This window comes from Chamaea fasciata, unplaced genomic scaffold (genome assembly GCF_029207755.1).
Source record: "Chamaea fasciata isolate MVZ Bird 193981 ecotype frontalis unplaced genomic scaffold, bChaFas1.0.hap1 SCAF_10, whole genome shotgun sequence".
Lineage (NCBI taxonomy): Eukaryota > Metazoa > Chordata > Aves > Passeriformes > Sylviidae > Chamaea > Chamaea fasciata.
This window is the reverse complement of record NW_027094095.1, coordinates 11,669,909-11,684,505: the sequence shown is the minus strand read 5'-3', so window position 1 is coordinate 11,684,505 and position 14,597 is coordinate 11,669,909. Positions and strand designations below refer to the sequence as shown.

Here is a 14,597-nt window from a genome sequence, read left to right as displayed (position 1 = left end):
AATCATAAAGTAACCAGAGGGTAAAAATAAAATATTTGTGCCTTTTTTGCTTCTGTGTGATGCAGGTGATCTAGGCATATTTCATTTTAAACATCCAGGGAAGACAGTGCTTTGACTTCTGACAGTATGCTTAATTCCATAGTATTCCAAGAAGCAAACTTTCTTCCTCCCTGCTCTTTCTGTTTTTTGAACTTTAGTAGTCTTTCCTTTATCACCATGATCCTTCGTAATCAACATTTTTTACTACTGATGTTGTTAAGGTTGTCTGTTACATTTATATTTGTTGTCACCTGATTTTAAATCTGAGCTTGAAACAAAACTTAAGCTTCAACAAATTCATTCCCTTGCAGCGCAAAACTAAAATACTGAACTTTCATTTAAGATTGGAGAAGAAAAGAAATATCCTGTCTAGTAGATTATTAGAACTGTCTCTGCAGTCTGCCAAGGGATTGCATGGATTCTGTCCAAGCAGTGAGGACAACTTTAATTTATCTTGTTTGTGTCTAGAGGGCTTCTTTTGGCCTTGTTTTTAACCTTCAGTTTCTGAAACAAATATGTTCTTGGGCAGAGAGGCTGTAGAACCAGTGTTTTGTCAGGGAAAATGGATTACTGATTTCTAGTTGTTCCTTCAGGGCTCTTCCTCTTCTTCTGTGACAGCTGGGCAACACAGTGAAAGAATGGTTTATTTTCAGGAAGAAATGCAGGTATTTGAGAGACAATCTTTGACCTGAATGTGGACAAACAGTCTCACTATAAGAAGATGGTGAACATTTTGATACAGCTTGTGCAAAGACTGGCCCATCCCAGTATCTCTTTACAAGTGCAGTAATTTCAGGACTGTGTTTTATTTTCCTATTTGATAAGCAATCCTTTCTGACCTCTGAATTTAATATGATCAATATTATGTACTTGAGTTAGCAGTGTAATGGACAGCACAATATTCACTGCCAACCAAGAAAAAATTACTTTAACCAAGACACCTGTCTGAAATTATCCTTGGGATTTACTGTCGTACAGCTCTTCAGTTTGTAGCCAGGGTCTCTTAATTCCTTTTTGTCTTCCTGATGCCATTTTATTTCATGTGCCCTTAAAAAGCCGAAGGACCTCCAGGGCTGTGCAAGCAGCTCTGATGAGCAGGGGCGAGCTAGTGGAGATGCCGGTGCTGCCCAGTCTGGTGTGGTTGGTGCAGTGCAGTACAGCTGCACTGGACATTCGTCTTGGGGGTGTTAGAAGAAAATTTCTGCCACTTTTAGCTGGAGGAGCTGTGGTTGCAGAGCTGTTGCTTCTCACAGTCTGTGCACTCACTCTTCATTTCTCAGGGTAAATGACCATGACCAAAGCACTATGAACCCGAAGTTTCCATAGTATGCCACATTTCCATAATAGCCTAGCTGGGGCAGTTATCCTTGTGAAGCCTCATCTGTCTTGGAAATTTCACGTGGCTCCAATGCTAAGTACTGGAATAGTAATATTAATAGCCTCCTACAGCATACAAGTTCCCCTCTTCAGGGGAACCTGAAGGAATTTGATGAATTCTGCTGGCTTTAGATGTCTGAGCCCTTTTCTCCCTCTGTGAAGTGCATGCAGCTTTAGCTATGGATGACCACTAGCTATTAAGCAAGGTAAAACAGCATTTAGGTGCAACTCTTGGTCTTTTGCAATGAGGTTGTCATTGTATCTTTTTTACTCTCCACCAGCAGTAGTTAGATGCGGTAGTACACTAAATTTCAGTAAATTTGGGTCGTGTCTGAAATCAGCTGAATGGTAGATTTTTGCCAGTTCCTTCAGTGGATTGAAAACCTAAGTTTTGAACTATTCTGTGCCAGATGCAATTAAAAACAAAGTCTATTTTAAATAATATTTAAAAATTTTTTGCAAGTGTTCATATTTATGTAATTCCAACTAATACATCTTTACTATTATGCATTGAACTTAAATATTTTATTAAGCATTAATGAGGTCATCTGCTGTGTAATAACCTAGGTGATTTTAATCACCTAATTTGTTAGTCCACGTGATTTCACAGATATGGCTCTGAAAGCATCCATTTTAGCATTTCCATATGCTGCCTTCCTCCAAGCCTTCAACAGGAATTTTCTTGGTTCTCAAGTCTTCTTTCAAGAGGGGTTGGGTTGCTTGGGATTTTTTGGTAGGATTTTTGTTTGTTTGGTTGCTTGAGTATTTTATTTCTTGGGGTTTTGTTTTTGTTTTTGTTTTTGTTTTTTTCTTCAGAGCAAAAGTCCAGAGCTTCATACAGGTAAATACTACAGAAACAGCATCTATAAAAACACAGTATCTGATTATCCTTGTCCCTGTGATCTGAAGTCAGCATGACCCGTAAAAGTGTGTTTACCTCTATCTGGAGAGAACCTGCAACCAATCCTGACCACAATTTTTAATCAGCTCAGTGAACGCCAGTGCCATCTCACATATCGCCAGTGTTGACTATAAGACAGTTGTTATTAGACAATACCTAATGCCTGAATAACAACACCTTGAGGTTACACACTGCCATAGTAGGAGGTGTATATCTGACTCAGTTTCATTGTGTTGCTTTTCCTCCCTGTCTTGCTAATTGTACGCATCTGCTACCCACTTTTTTTAGAGCTGAATCAATGTGGTTTTTTCTTGAAATCATGACTCATTTTCAGCTTAGCTTTTTTTTCCCCTAACAGACATACAAGTAATACATTCTGATACAATTGCACTTCTTCTCAGTGACAAAAGGGAGAGGAGCTGATGAAAATAGTTTTACAACGTTGTTTGTAGTGTGTAATTGAGGTGTTAAGGTCTGTATGCCAGGGAGAATTAAGAAAACCTACACCAAGAGTTTAGAATGGCTTAAAGTACATTAGAGTTACTATTAGAGCATGGAATTATCAGAATTGCTTTGGTGAAAAGAAGTAGTTTGGGGCTTGAATTTGGTTCTAAAAGAAACCAATTGCCTTAGATCTCTGAAAACCTATGCTGTGGTGACAGTGTTTGGCAGTGATGTCTGCAAAGAAGAAATATTGAAATGGAACCCTCAAGGAATAAGGCAGTTTATTTTTTTTTTAATTAAGTGAGAAATAAAACCAACTTTTTATTAACTAATGCAGAACAGTTTTAAATAATGTTTCCTAAAGAAAGACTTGTTTGATCATGACAAAATGCAGATCATATTTCAAAAAGCAGCATATAATTCTTGGGTCGTCTACAAGCAATTTACTGAAGCATGAGATTCCCATGAGATTTTGCCCAAGTGATCAGAAGCATTGGCTGAGATACCTAACACCTAATGTGTTCTCTGAAGAAAGGCAATTTCCACAATGAATAGTGCCTGTTTTCGTAAGATGAAAATAGTGCTAAGAACCCTGTAGTCTTTGGATACCTTTGTACACAGGAGCTTCTGAAGACTCTGTTAGATTACACATGTGTTTGTAGAACCATTCACCTTAAACTTTGTTTTCAAAGTCGCCTGAAAAAGTAACCACTGTGGAGTCTGAGAGAAAGTCCTGCCTGCATTAGGTCTGATACAATGAGGTGTTCAGCTTTCCTGCTCCCAGTCCTCAAGCAGCTGTGAATGTTGCAGTTAAGCACAGATGTGTCTTGCCAGCTTCAGGGGAAAAAAGACTGAAAATAACATTTAGGGGGAATGGTGTTATGAACAATATTAATATCCAGGATAGCAGTAGGTGAACAGCAGCAAAAAGGAGATCAGCCTTAGGGGGAAAATGTCAGCAGTGATTTCTTGCCATCCCTCTGAGACAGGAGCAGAAAATAGTCCAGAACACCAGGAGAAAGTAAATGAGTGCTGAAGAATATTTTTATCTGTTTGGCTTTTAAGGGCTTTTCTGGGGAACTATAGCATAGTGAAGGGAAGGCTTAATGAAGTGAAAGGTTGTTATAAATGGAGGAGAGGACAAGTCAGTAGTGCTAGTAGAAATAAATGAGATTTCAGAGGTAAACATGGATTTTAAGAAACCACTTATGATACACAGGACTATGAAATGTTTCCCTCCAATTTCAAAGATTCAATCAGCAGTAAAAGATGGATTCATATGTTCTAATATGAATTGTGATTCTTATAACTTACCTCCTTATCTGAACCAGAATATCATCTAGATGTGTTTTGCATTGCTCTTTCCTCTGTAAATAACTAGAAAAGAATTTGGAAATTAAGACAATTTCAGTTATGGAAAAGCAACTGTCTTGAGAAATTTTTGTTTCTGTGGCTGCTTTTGTAGTTGTTTCTAGCAGTTCACGTAGGCAAATAAAGCACCATCGTGCTGACACCCAGAAGGTAGAATGGATTGAGGTAAGCCACGTTTATTTTTACCTCTTTGAAAATAGCAGAAGTGCCACCTCGCTTCATTTGTAATGGGGTGTGGGAAGGCTATAAAAGATAAACCTGCCTTTTATTATGTGCTATCAAATGAGTAGGAAGTGTTGTGACCATGCATGATAGTATGCAGGCCACAATATAAGTTTGTTTGTTTGTTTTAGGGGTTTTTTTTTGTTTTTTGCTTTGTTTTTTTTTAAAATTATACAGGATAAGATGGGGGAGGGGATGAGATAAACCTGCATAACACTACCAGAAGCCTTGGCTATCAATTCTATATGCTATATGCATCTTATTTGAAGATCATGCAAAAATATTCTATAAACTTCATTAATTTTTAATGAACGTACTGCTCTTACCCATTCCAACAGAGCTTCCAGAACAGGTGACTGAAATTACATAAACAGTGGTACATATGTTAGGTCTCAGCTCTTGTAAACTGGAAAATACTTGTAATCTGCACTATGTAGTCCATCTATACTACTATGCAATCCCATCAGATAGCAGTAGTTTCATAATGGATTAAATCCATGCCTTGGGAAAGGCAAAGTAATTTCTTCCCCTTTAAAAAATTTTTACTTAAAAAATGTGTTTAGGAGTGATTAATTGCAGTTACTGAATTGTTTATTTTAAAAATACATTAAAAAAGCTCATTTATTTGCTTCTATATTCTAACCATTCCTAACCTCCCAAATGAATGTTAACTTTCCTGTATTCACCAGGATATGGGTGATCCTGTTAAGAGGCACCTGTGTAGATAAGTGTGCCCACACTCAAAATGCTGCTGTGAAGTGCCCATCACAGATACTGCAAGACTGCGCTCATAAAGTTTACTCTGCAGTCAACACTAGAGCAGAAAACTTCTATTCCATGCCACCTTCACCTGCATAACTTTGGATTATATTTTAGCCATCTAGCATGCATGGACAAAAAAAAAAAAATCAAAGAAATTTAAATTCTACCTGAATATATTTTCTTAGGACAAAATGAAGAAAATAAAGTGAGCTTTGGCCCCTTGTCAGTCGCTGGAGCCACTACCACAGTGTAGACATCTCCACAAGGTATCTTGGTGATATCACAGTGACTCAGACCCGAGCTGGGGGTACAGCTGAAATTGCCCTTTGAGCCATGTAAATCAGCTTTATAGTTGATTGTTTCATCAGAAGTTCGCCAGAACACCCTGATGCCATTGTTGCTGAGTCTGTAGAGCTTCACCCCGGAAGGGCAGCAAGCACCTAAGAAAGACACCTTTATGAGCACATTTTGTGAACTCAGAATGTATTAAAAATTTCTAGAGTGCAGTTTAAACCAGATTACTATGATTACCAGCATTTCAAGGAGAAAATTATTTCACAAAACCAAAACAATTCTTAAACTGAAGTAGGAGAGAACAGTTTTATGAGAGTCATTTTACGGAGCTGGAATTCAGTCATTGTTTTACATGTTGGAATATTGTTGCTCTCACCTGATGTAAGACCTACCTTAGAACACCCAGAATCCTTTTGAGGTCTTTAAAATCTAATTATGCCATAGCATACTTTAAATTAAAAACTGTTTCTGGAGCAGTATTATTAGAACTTTGTTATATGGCCAACTGATGGCTGTCATAAGAACAGGTCTTGATTATATGAAAATAATCCGAGGTGCATTTATTTAAAGAGGGAACTGCAGGTGTATTAGCTGTGTGTTGAATTTCAGCTGTGCTACTTTTATGAGAGGATCACCACACCAGGTACATCGTATATTGAGTGTTTTCCTTCCCAATTGCATTCACACTTTACGTACTGGAAGAATATCCCCGATAGGTGCAGCTGGATGTCAAACCCGTCTCACTGATGGCTCTCAGAGACACTGTATAGTTGGTGCCACATGTGATACAGCCCAGGAGACAGTAGGTCTGAAGTGTGTGACACTTTGCTTGTCCTTTGGGAGACTCCAGTGTTGTTACATATGTCTGTGCACCCCTCCCAACAGACCAGCTGATATTGGTTACCGACTGTGTCACTTGAGTTAGTGTCAGGTCATTGGGGCAACAAGGAGCTGAAAGAGAACAAAAACCAGAGAAGTGAATTCTGTGTTGAACCTGGAAAATGGGAGGTATTTGGAGGGTTGCAGGTAGAATAGTGCATGATCAAGAATAAAGGAATGAAGAAGTGCATACTCTTCAGGCGTGCTAAAAAATAGTTGACTCTGCTGGCAAGCCTCGAATGAACAGAATGTCAGTATAAGACCAATTTGTCTTTTAACTGTGGTTTAGAACTCTGGAATTATTATAAAATGACTGTTCCCCAAGATTCTAAAAATTACAAAGATTTTTCATCAGAATATCAGAGTACATCAGTAGTTCAATTAAGCAGGGTCTGTCTCTACCCCTCAAATCATGTATCTCAGTCCAGCTCTGTCTCTGTTTAAAGTCTCTTCCTCTACAATGTAAAATGACTGCAGCCTAACTGCCTGTTAAAAATAGATCCTGGTGTATATTAATCTCTGTACTGGGCCTGGGGATTGTCTGGAGAGGTGGTAGAGGACAAAACCTGTTAGCAAATTAATAGCAGGAATAGTGGGTAGGATGTGCTTTAATCTGTTCTTTACACTGCTTATTTGTTGACATGGACATTACCTCATTGCCTCTCCTGGTAATATTAAATATCAAAATGCTGACAAGGAAGTTATGCTCTACATTAGTGGCTTATATTAGTACATTTTAGTTAGCTGTGCCAGAAGATAATTGGTTGCATTAAGGCTTCTCAGTCTGAGGCAACTGCCAAATGACCCTTGCATGTCACACACACAGACAGGTTTACAGAAAAGGACATCCAGCAATACATAGTACAGTGTGCACATACTGTAAATAAAAAATAGCCAAAACCATAGAGTCATAGAACTATTTTAATATTATGCTATTAAGTATGTAACTATGTACAATTCCCCATACCTGTCTCTAAAGGGATACTGTAGCTTGGGAAGCTCTGTCCTGCTGGTGATCTTGCTATAGCACTTACAGAGAAAGCAGATCCACAGGGAAGATCCATTAGGGTACAGGAATTCGTGGTGCTTGTGCAATGCCAAAGTCCAGCCTCTCCTCTGGCAGTGACAACATATGTAGCTTCTTCATTGTTAGGTTGCCACTGCACACTAATTACAGATAGACCCTCCTTTGAGATATTTTTAATTTCAGGACTGCAGGGAGCTGAAATATTTCATATTAATAGTATTTAAACAGATTGTTTATGCATACTATATAAGTTAGATGTGACTATTAAATTCTAGTTAGAACTGACAAATTACTTTGGAACAATATTGATCTTTATATGCTTTACTCCTGGTGAGAAATTAGACATTGTGACAGAACAGACAATGTAAGGATTTTGTGTATAAATTGTAATTCTAATTTTCAAAATATTGGAGCTATCAGAAGCTTTCAATACAAATTTGATATAAGTTCCCTTCTTGTAGTGTATTCTTAAGGACTTTCAGTGTTGGAGTTGCTGGTATTTTGGGTTTTCTAAAAATGTTAATCAGTAAACTTAGTGAAACAGTTCAACAGTAACTTAGCACTCCAGTAATGTTTTTCATCACGAATCACTGTGGTGTACAATAATGATTTCTTCAGCGAAAGGCAGATGAGTGATCACACTACCTGTTGCCACGTACTGAGGCACACACGAGGTGTTGGTGCCGCGGGCCTCGCTGAAGGAGGACACGGTGATGTTGTAGGCGGTGCTGCACTGCAGAGCCGACAGCGTGCACGCCGTGGCCGTGTCCCGGCACAGCACCACGCCGCTGCCGCCCGCTGCTCGCGTCTCGTACAGGTCAGCGCCTCGCACAGGAGCCCAGGTGACCCGCACCGTGTCGCTTGACGTGAACACGGCCCTGAAGCCACTGGGGCAACAAGGAGCTGCCAACAGAAAAGGCAGACAGGGAAACCCAAATGGAGTGGAAAACTGGTGCAAATAAGAGCCCTGTTTAATTTATCTATGTCCTTCATGTCCTCTCCAAAGGTGACCAATACTGTGCAAACAGTCCAATGAATCACAGATTTACTTCTTAATTCAGTACCATTCCTTCCAAATCAATAAGAGGACATACTAGTGTTTAGGTCAGACACAGGAATTATGTATATCCTTGGTTTCAAATTTTAAAGGTCTAGAGGTTAAGTAACAATGTTCTCAATTTCCCATTGAACTTACTACTTTTTTCATTTTCCAAGTATGAAAACTCCCTATGAAGAAGTTGAGGACTTTGGTACACTCCTCCTGAGGTAAAGCTAAAGAAAAAAAACCAGACAGGACTAGAGTTCAAATGTTATGCCAGGTCTCTGTGTTATTCATATGTCCTTGCCTGATGACTGTGAATTGTTAAACTGTTTTCAAGTTTGTATGCATGTCGTTGCAGTTGACTATGCAAATCAAGTTTAATTGCAATGTGAACTGTTTCTTTTTCTCTGCCAGCCTTTGTATGTTATACCCAAAACCTGAATAAAAATAGAAGTTTAAGTCATTATCTTCCCATAAAAATGTCCAAACAGCTCTACCATAAATACAGATAAAGGATCCAAATGAATTTGCAGGAATAGATGGCTACTTACCAGTAGTGTAATTGAATACATCACCTAAAGGACTCTGCCCTGCCTTGTTATATGCAAAGACACTAATGAAGTAAGTGAAACCACAGTCTGACTGGAAATGGCATTGAGTAGATGATGTGTTGCAGTGCACTTCCAAGCCATCATCACTCTTCACAAAAACCACGTAATAATGACCCAAAGTGACGTTAGACCATGACACCAACAAGTGACCAGGTTCATCCTCCTCGATGGATATATTCACTGGTGCACAAGGAACTGGGGGGGGGGGAAAAAAGAAAAAAGAAAACTCAATACAATTGAGTTTTTTTCTTTCTTGAAGTTACATTCTTGGGGAATAAAAGAAAATCAGGGATATATAGAATTATTCTACTCAGCTTGAATAGTTGCTCTATCTTGATGAAGAAAACAGTAACTTAGCTGCCTTTACAGAGGTTGCTGCTTATATTTACATGACAAGTGGGTATGATTTTTACAGAACAAAATAGATGCTACCATCATGTTTCACAGAAACATCTGCTTAAGTAGCCCTCTGAACAAAACCAGTGACAGCAGGCAATATTTCAAAAGGAACTGGCACAGTGTGTGTTCACAAATAGTAGGTTTGGATGATAATTGGAATACTAGCATAAATAGCATTTGGCATCCAAAAGCCTCTATATGTGAAAACCCTTTATATTTTTGTGTAAAGTTTACTGGCTGTATCTGAGTAGAACTATCCTTTGTTTAAGTTTCCTTTCTGTTGGCATTCCAAAATGCCACATTAAGCTGCAAACTCCATGGCTTTTGTTTAAATAACATTTACTTTCTTTCTACTTCAGTAAAGTGCAGCTTGCTATTTGAATATACATGATCTAGCTGAAGCAGTGTTGGCTGAGATTACAGCTTAATAGTTGTCTCTTGCATAAGGCTCTCTCATCCTGTTGGATGTACCACAAAGTTGCTCACATGATTGATCTCCTAACTCCTATCAAAAGTCAAAATGAGGCAGGTTACATCAAATAACTAAGTAAATAATGTTGTGTATTTCAAGTAGCATATAATAAAAAGAAATTGCTTAGATTTTGTTTACATGGGCAGTTCATCTAACAGGTCAGGAAACAGCAATCTCTGACATGGCAGTGGTGCTGTAGCTGAACTGAGCAAGCTCTTGTCCTGAATATGGCTGATGGTTTCTTGATTTAGTCTAGTGGTGTTACTTTGGCTGAATGTGCTTATGTTGACTCCCTTTCTCACTAACAGCTTGACATGGCCCAGAAGAGTTCTATGCTCAGAGGCAGTCCTTAATGCCATTTCCTCACAAATTTGTTCCACCACTGCGAGTTTTTGCCACAGAAATATGAAGAATGTTTAGGCTCTTACCCCTGCAGTAGAAAAGTATGTGGCACAATTCATGAACAAAGGTCAAAAGCAGAACTATTTGAGAATCTCCTGTGAACTGCAATGGACCCATTTTCATTTGAAATAAGAGAAGTAGATGTTAAAATGCCATAAGCTACATAAGAATCAGTGACACATACTAGTTTTTAAGCTTACTGCATCAGTAGGTTCACTGGATCCAGCATCATTGTGTGCTGTGACAGACACATAATATTCAGAGCCGCACTGGAGGGATGGCACTGTGCAGGAGGCAGAAGATGTGTTACACCTCAGCTTCAGGAGTCCACTGGAGACTGTGACACTGTAAGTTAGAGCTCCTTCTGTAGGCATCCAAGAGACAACAGCTCTTAAAGCACCACTATTGAAAGCTACTTTAACATCCACTGGTGCATTAGGACCTATGGTACATCAATTTGGAACACATAAATATAACTTAGATTATGGCCTACAGACATGATCTTTCACAACTTGCAAACTAAATCCATTTTTTGGGTGCAAACCTTACCCTCATTCATGTTAAAATGACATTTTAGAAAAGAAATAGTTCTAGTTGACCACTGCTGAAACTCCCTGCTAATATATTTGCTTCTCACAATTAGAAAAATCCTCAAAATCAGTCTGAGCTTGCGTAACCCTTTTCCAGACCTGTCCTAAGTACAACTTCAGTGACAGTAAATGGTATCTTTGCCTCAGTGATGTTCACTAAACATAGCCATGTCATCTGAGCTTTCATAAACTTTGAGATGGGGCAAAAATATGATCTGAAAATCTACTCAATGTGTCCTTGAAAAACATAATACAATCACACATACACCTAAATACTTTCTGGTATATTGTTGCTATGTTGTTTCTGGAATGCTGACTTGGTTTCAGAAAAGAAAATTTCTTACTTGTTCTTTGGTTATATGTGAAATCATCTCCAGGCATCCCATTGGCATTCCAGGCATAAGCCTTGATAGTATAGAGAGCTCCTGGATCTAGATTGGTAAATATCAAGGAGGTATTGGTGGTGTTCTGCTTCAGCATTCTGCCCAAACCATCTGATCTCATGAGTGACACAGAGAATCCAGCTGCCATATGCACAGCTTTCCAGCTCACTGCGATGGAGTCACAGCTCAGAGAACGAACAGATAGCATCGGAGCAGCCAGGACTGGTGAGAAACAACAAAATTATGCTTTTGGTTTTTCAGAAGTACAGTTTGAAAAGGCCAAGCTTGAAATGAGTATACAGAAAAAACAGTCACTACTCCTGAGAGACAAATTCAGTCACAACAGAATGAGAAAAAATCAATTAATGCAAGATCAACAGAATAGAATTGGAAAGTGATTTGGTGCATCAATTATAGTATTGCACATTTTGTGAAATGAACAAAAGTTGTACAGGAAGTGTGAAGGGCTGCATGTGTTGAAGAATGAAAATCACCAAGAAGATACTGCATTTCCTGTCCTCCAAGTTTCACATTGTCTTACTATTTTATACTTTTGGTTGTTTCTTCACGTCTTCCATTCCTTCAAGTTATGCCTTTTGATAAAGTAAAATACATATATTCATACAAATTCTAGTGAAACGCCCAACTGAACTTTTAACTTACTGTACCATCATAAAGTAAACCATTAATTCAGACTTTTGTCCTGGTCATTAAGTCAGATGGCTGAATTCTAGTCCTCAAAAACTAAAAGGAGAATGTGATCAGTACAATTTAAAATAAAGATTATAATAATGTAGGACAGGTACATGCATGAATGCTTTATGTTATAATAACATTACAGACTTTAAAATACGATTTTGAAAGTCCACCTGTTTTCACTTTTCTGAAAGGTGAAGGCTGGCTTTTTCCTCCTGAATTCATAGATCTGACAGTGATTCGGTACAAGGTGGCAGGCTTCAGTCCCGTCACTGTGCCTGGAGAGTTTTTTACTATAGTTTCAACGAAGGAATCTCCATCTTGTGCAGTCAGCATGTAATTAGTAGCCCCAGGTACTGCTCTCCATTCCACTGTGATACTGTTGCTAAGTTTTGAATAAGCTTGGTCAATAACAGGTATATCTGGAGCTAAAATGGAAATAATGATAGAGATACTGAAGCTGGAAAACAGTCCTGTGAAACACTGTGTGCTCTGAACATTTCAAAATGACAACATGTAGCACAAACAGTCTACACTTTCTATGAATGATTAAAATTTAAGTTAAATGGACTTTCAGTGAACGCTAACAAAATACAGTCTTGCAATATTCTAGACCAAATTTCATCTTTCCATAAAAATACTCTAGTATTCTGAAATCACTGTTGTAAGACCATTATTTAACCTAGGTTGCACTGAGAGGTTCTCCTTTAAAACAAATCAACTGTATTACCAACTAAAGCAATATACAAAGCAATATATACAAAGAAGAAGTGCAAGTTTACACAAAGCAGTCTGAAATAGGATGCTGAACCATAGGCATTTCTATTTCAAAGCAACACACAATAATCTAGTCTGGAAGGGATCAGGGGAACTCACCTAACCCCTTGCTCAGAGCAGATACACTTCAATAACATGACCAATCAAATATTGCAACAATGCTTTGGTGTTATGCTTTGCCATTCAGAAAGAGCTCTTGAGTACTGCAGACACAAAACTAACTACACAGTGTATTTCTTAACCATGAGTAATTTATGTTCAGAAATCAGAATTTCCATACTAAAATCAGCATTTATAAAGCAATTACACATATTGCAAGGCTGCAAAGCACTCACTAGAAGAGAAAAAAGATAAAATGAAGGTACATCACACATTAAATTAGGAAAAGGAACATAGAAGTATTTGGGATGAAGTAGGTACCTTGAGGTAAACCCATTCATAGCAAGGCAGCTCATGTGGGATTTGGGAGACCTGAGCAAGCACAATACACACTGCTCAGCTAAGTGCTAACATCCATGTGCTATATATTCTCTACTTGACTGTTAGGCAACACTTAGACCTGGGTAAGGATTTCTTGCACAGAAATTTTTATGAATTGTTACCAAAGACAATATTTTAAAACCAACTAAAAAATATATATAATGCAGTATTTTGCTCCATGATTGTGAAAGACTCATCTGCAAATGTTCCAGAGGCATGGTCAGACAGAATATCTGGGACCATTTTTACAAATGGAGCAAAAGAGGGTGTCTGACTGTAACTGATAAGAAAGTGCTTGGGACTAAGAGCAGATGACAATGCTTAGTTGAGTAGCTGTGTATTAAATTCCAAAACATTGGGGATATTTGTGCATAGGAGATTGTTCTTCTGGTGTGGTTTTTATTTTGGTGGTGTTTTTGTTGTTATTGTTTTTTGAGGGAGCCTGAAGGAGTTTTCTTTTGTTTGTTTTGTTAATTATTAAAATACACAACAACTAATTGGTTGCAAATATGGGACAGTGTGAATCCCATTTGTACCACAGCTATGTAATGAAAAGCAGAATTAGTTCATCTGAGTGTTCTCCCTGGTTCACACTAGTATCAAGGCACAAGTCTGAATATTTGCGTGAGTGTCCAACAGAATTTTGACTCCTAAAAAAAAGAGATTTAAAGTTTATAAACACATCAATGTAATTTTTTAAGCCTGAATCAAACACGAGAACAATTTTTGTTTAAAAAGCTGCAAGAACTTACAGAACATTTTATTAAAAATCACAAGCGGGTGTTCTCTTCAGACACATTCAAAAATAGGCAGGCAAAACCAAAATGCTATTTTGAATAGTTACCTGTGTTTGCTGAAAATATCTGAAAAGGAAGACGTAACAAAATTAGAAATACAATGTGACATTTTATTTTGAAAATTAACAATCTAAGAATGTTAGCATCAACAACCTAAAACCACTATGTTCATTAACATATTTTACTGATATGATGTATTTGCTCAGATTCTTTAAGCATGGGAAGAATACACAACCAGTGAGATTTGGTACAGGTATGCAGATTGTACTGCTTCTGCATTTTCCCCTCTGAACCTGCCCATTAATCCCGTTTGCATTTGTTGACACACTTCGAAAGTATTTTTCAGTCATATGTAAACAGCGCAACGCTGTGATATTAACGAAATGCCAAATGTGGAAGCGGATGTCTGATAGTGCTCCACTCTAACATTTAGTTTACTTTTCCGAAGAATACAGTATCATCGCTAAAAGCAGCTTTACAGCAAGCAACTCGCACTCACCATTCCCAGGCAGCTGAGAAGCACTCCAGTAAAGGCCAATGATTTACTGTTCGCGCTGCACATCCTGTCAGAACTTCGTTGCAGCCTCACACGGGGGCGAGCTGAGGCCGATGCCCAGCGGGGCCGGCACTGC

The 14,597-nt window shown here is 38.3% G+C and overlaps 1 protein-coding gene across 1 annotated transcript; it reads right to left on the bottom strand.

Annotated features, from left to right (window-relative positions):
* Window positions 1–584: 584 nt before the first annotated feature.
* On the bottom strand, window positions 585–14,527 carry FNDC7 (fibronectin type III domain containing 7). Its single transcript, XM_066192316.1, has 13 exons — window positions 14,465–14,527; window positions 14,013–14,031; window positions 12,085–12,339; window positions 11,177–11,437; window positions 10,427–10,684; window positions 8,910–9,164; window positions 7,962–8,219; window positions 7,257–7,511; window positions 6,107–6,361; window positions 5,284–5,556; window positions 4,681–4,710; window positions 4,076–4,138; window positions 585–657 (listed from the first exon to the last, which is right to left on the bottom strand). Exons 1-12 carry the CDS (start codon window positions 14,525–14,527, stop codon window positions 4,101–4,103), a joined length of 2,220 nt encoding a protein of 739 aa, XP_066048413.1. The 3' UTR covers window positions 585–657; window positions 4,076–4,100.
* Between the last annotated feature and the right edge of the window lie 70 nt (window positions 14,528–14,597).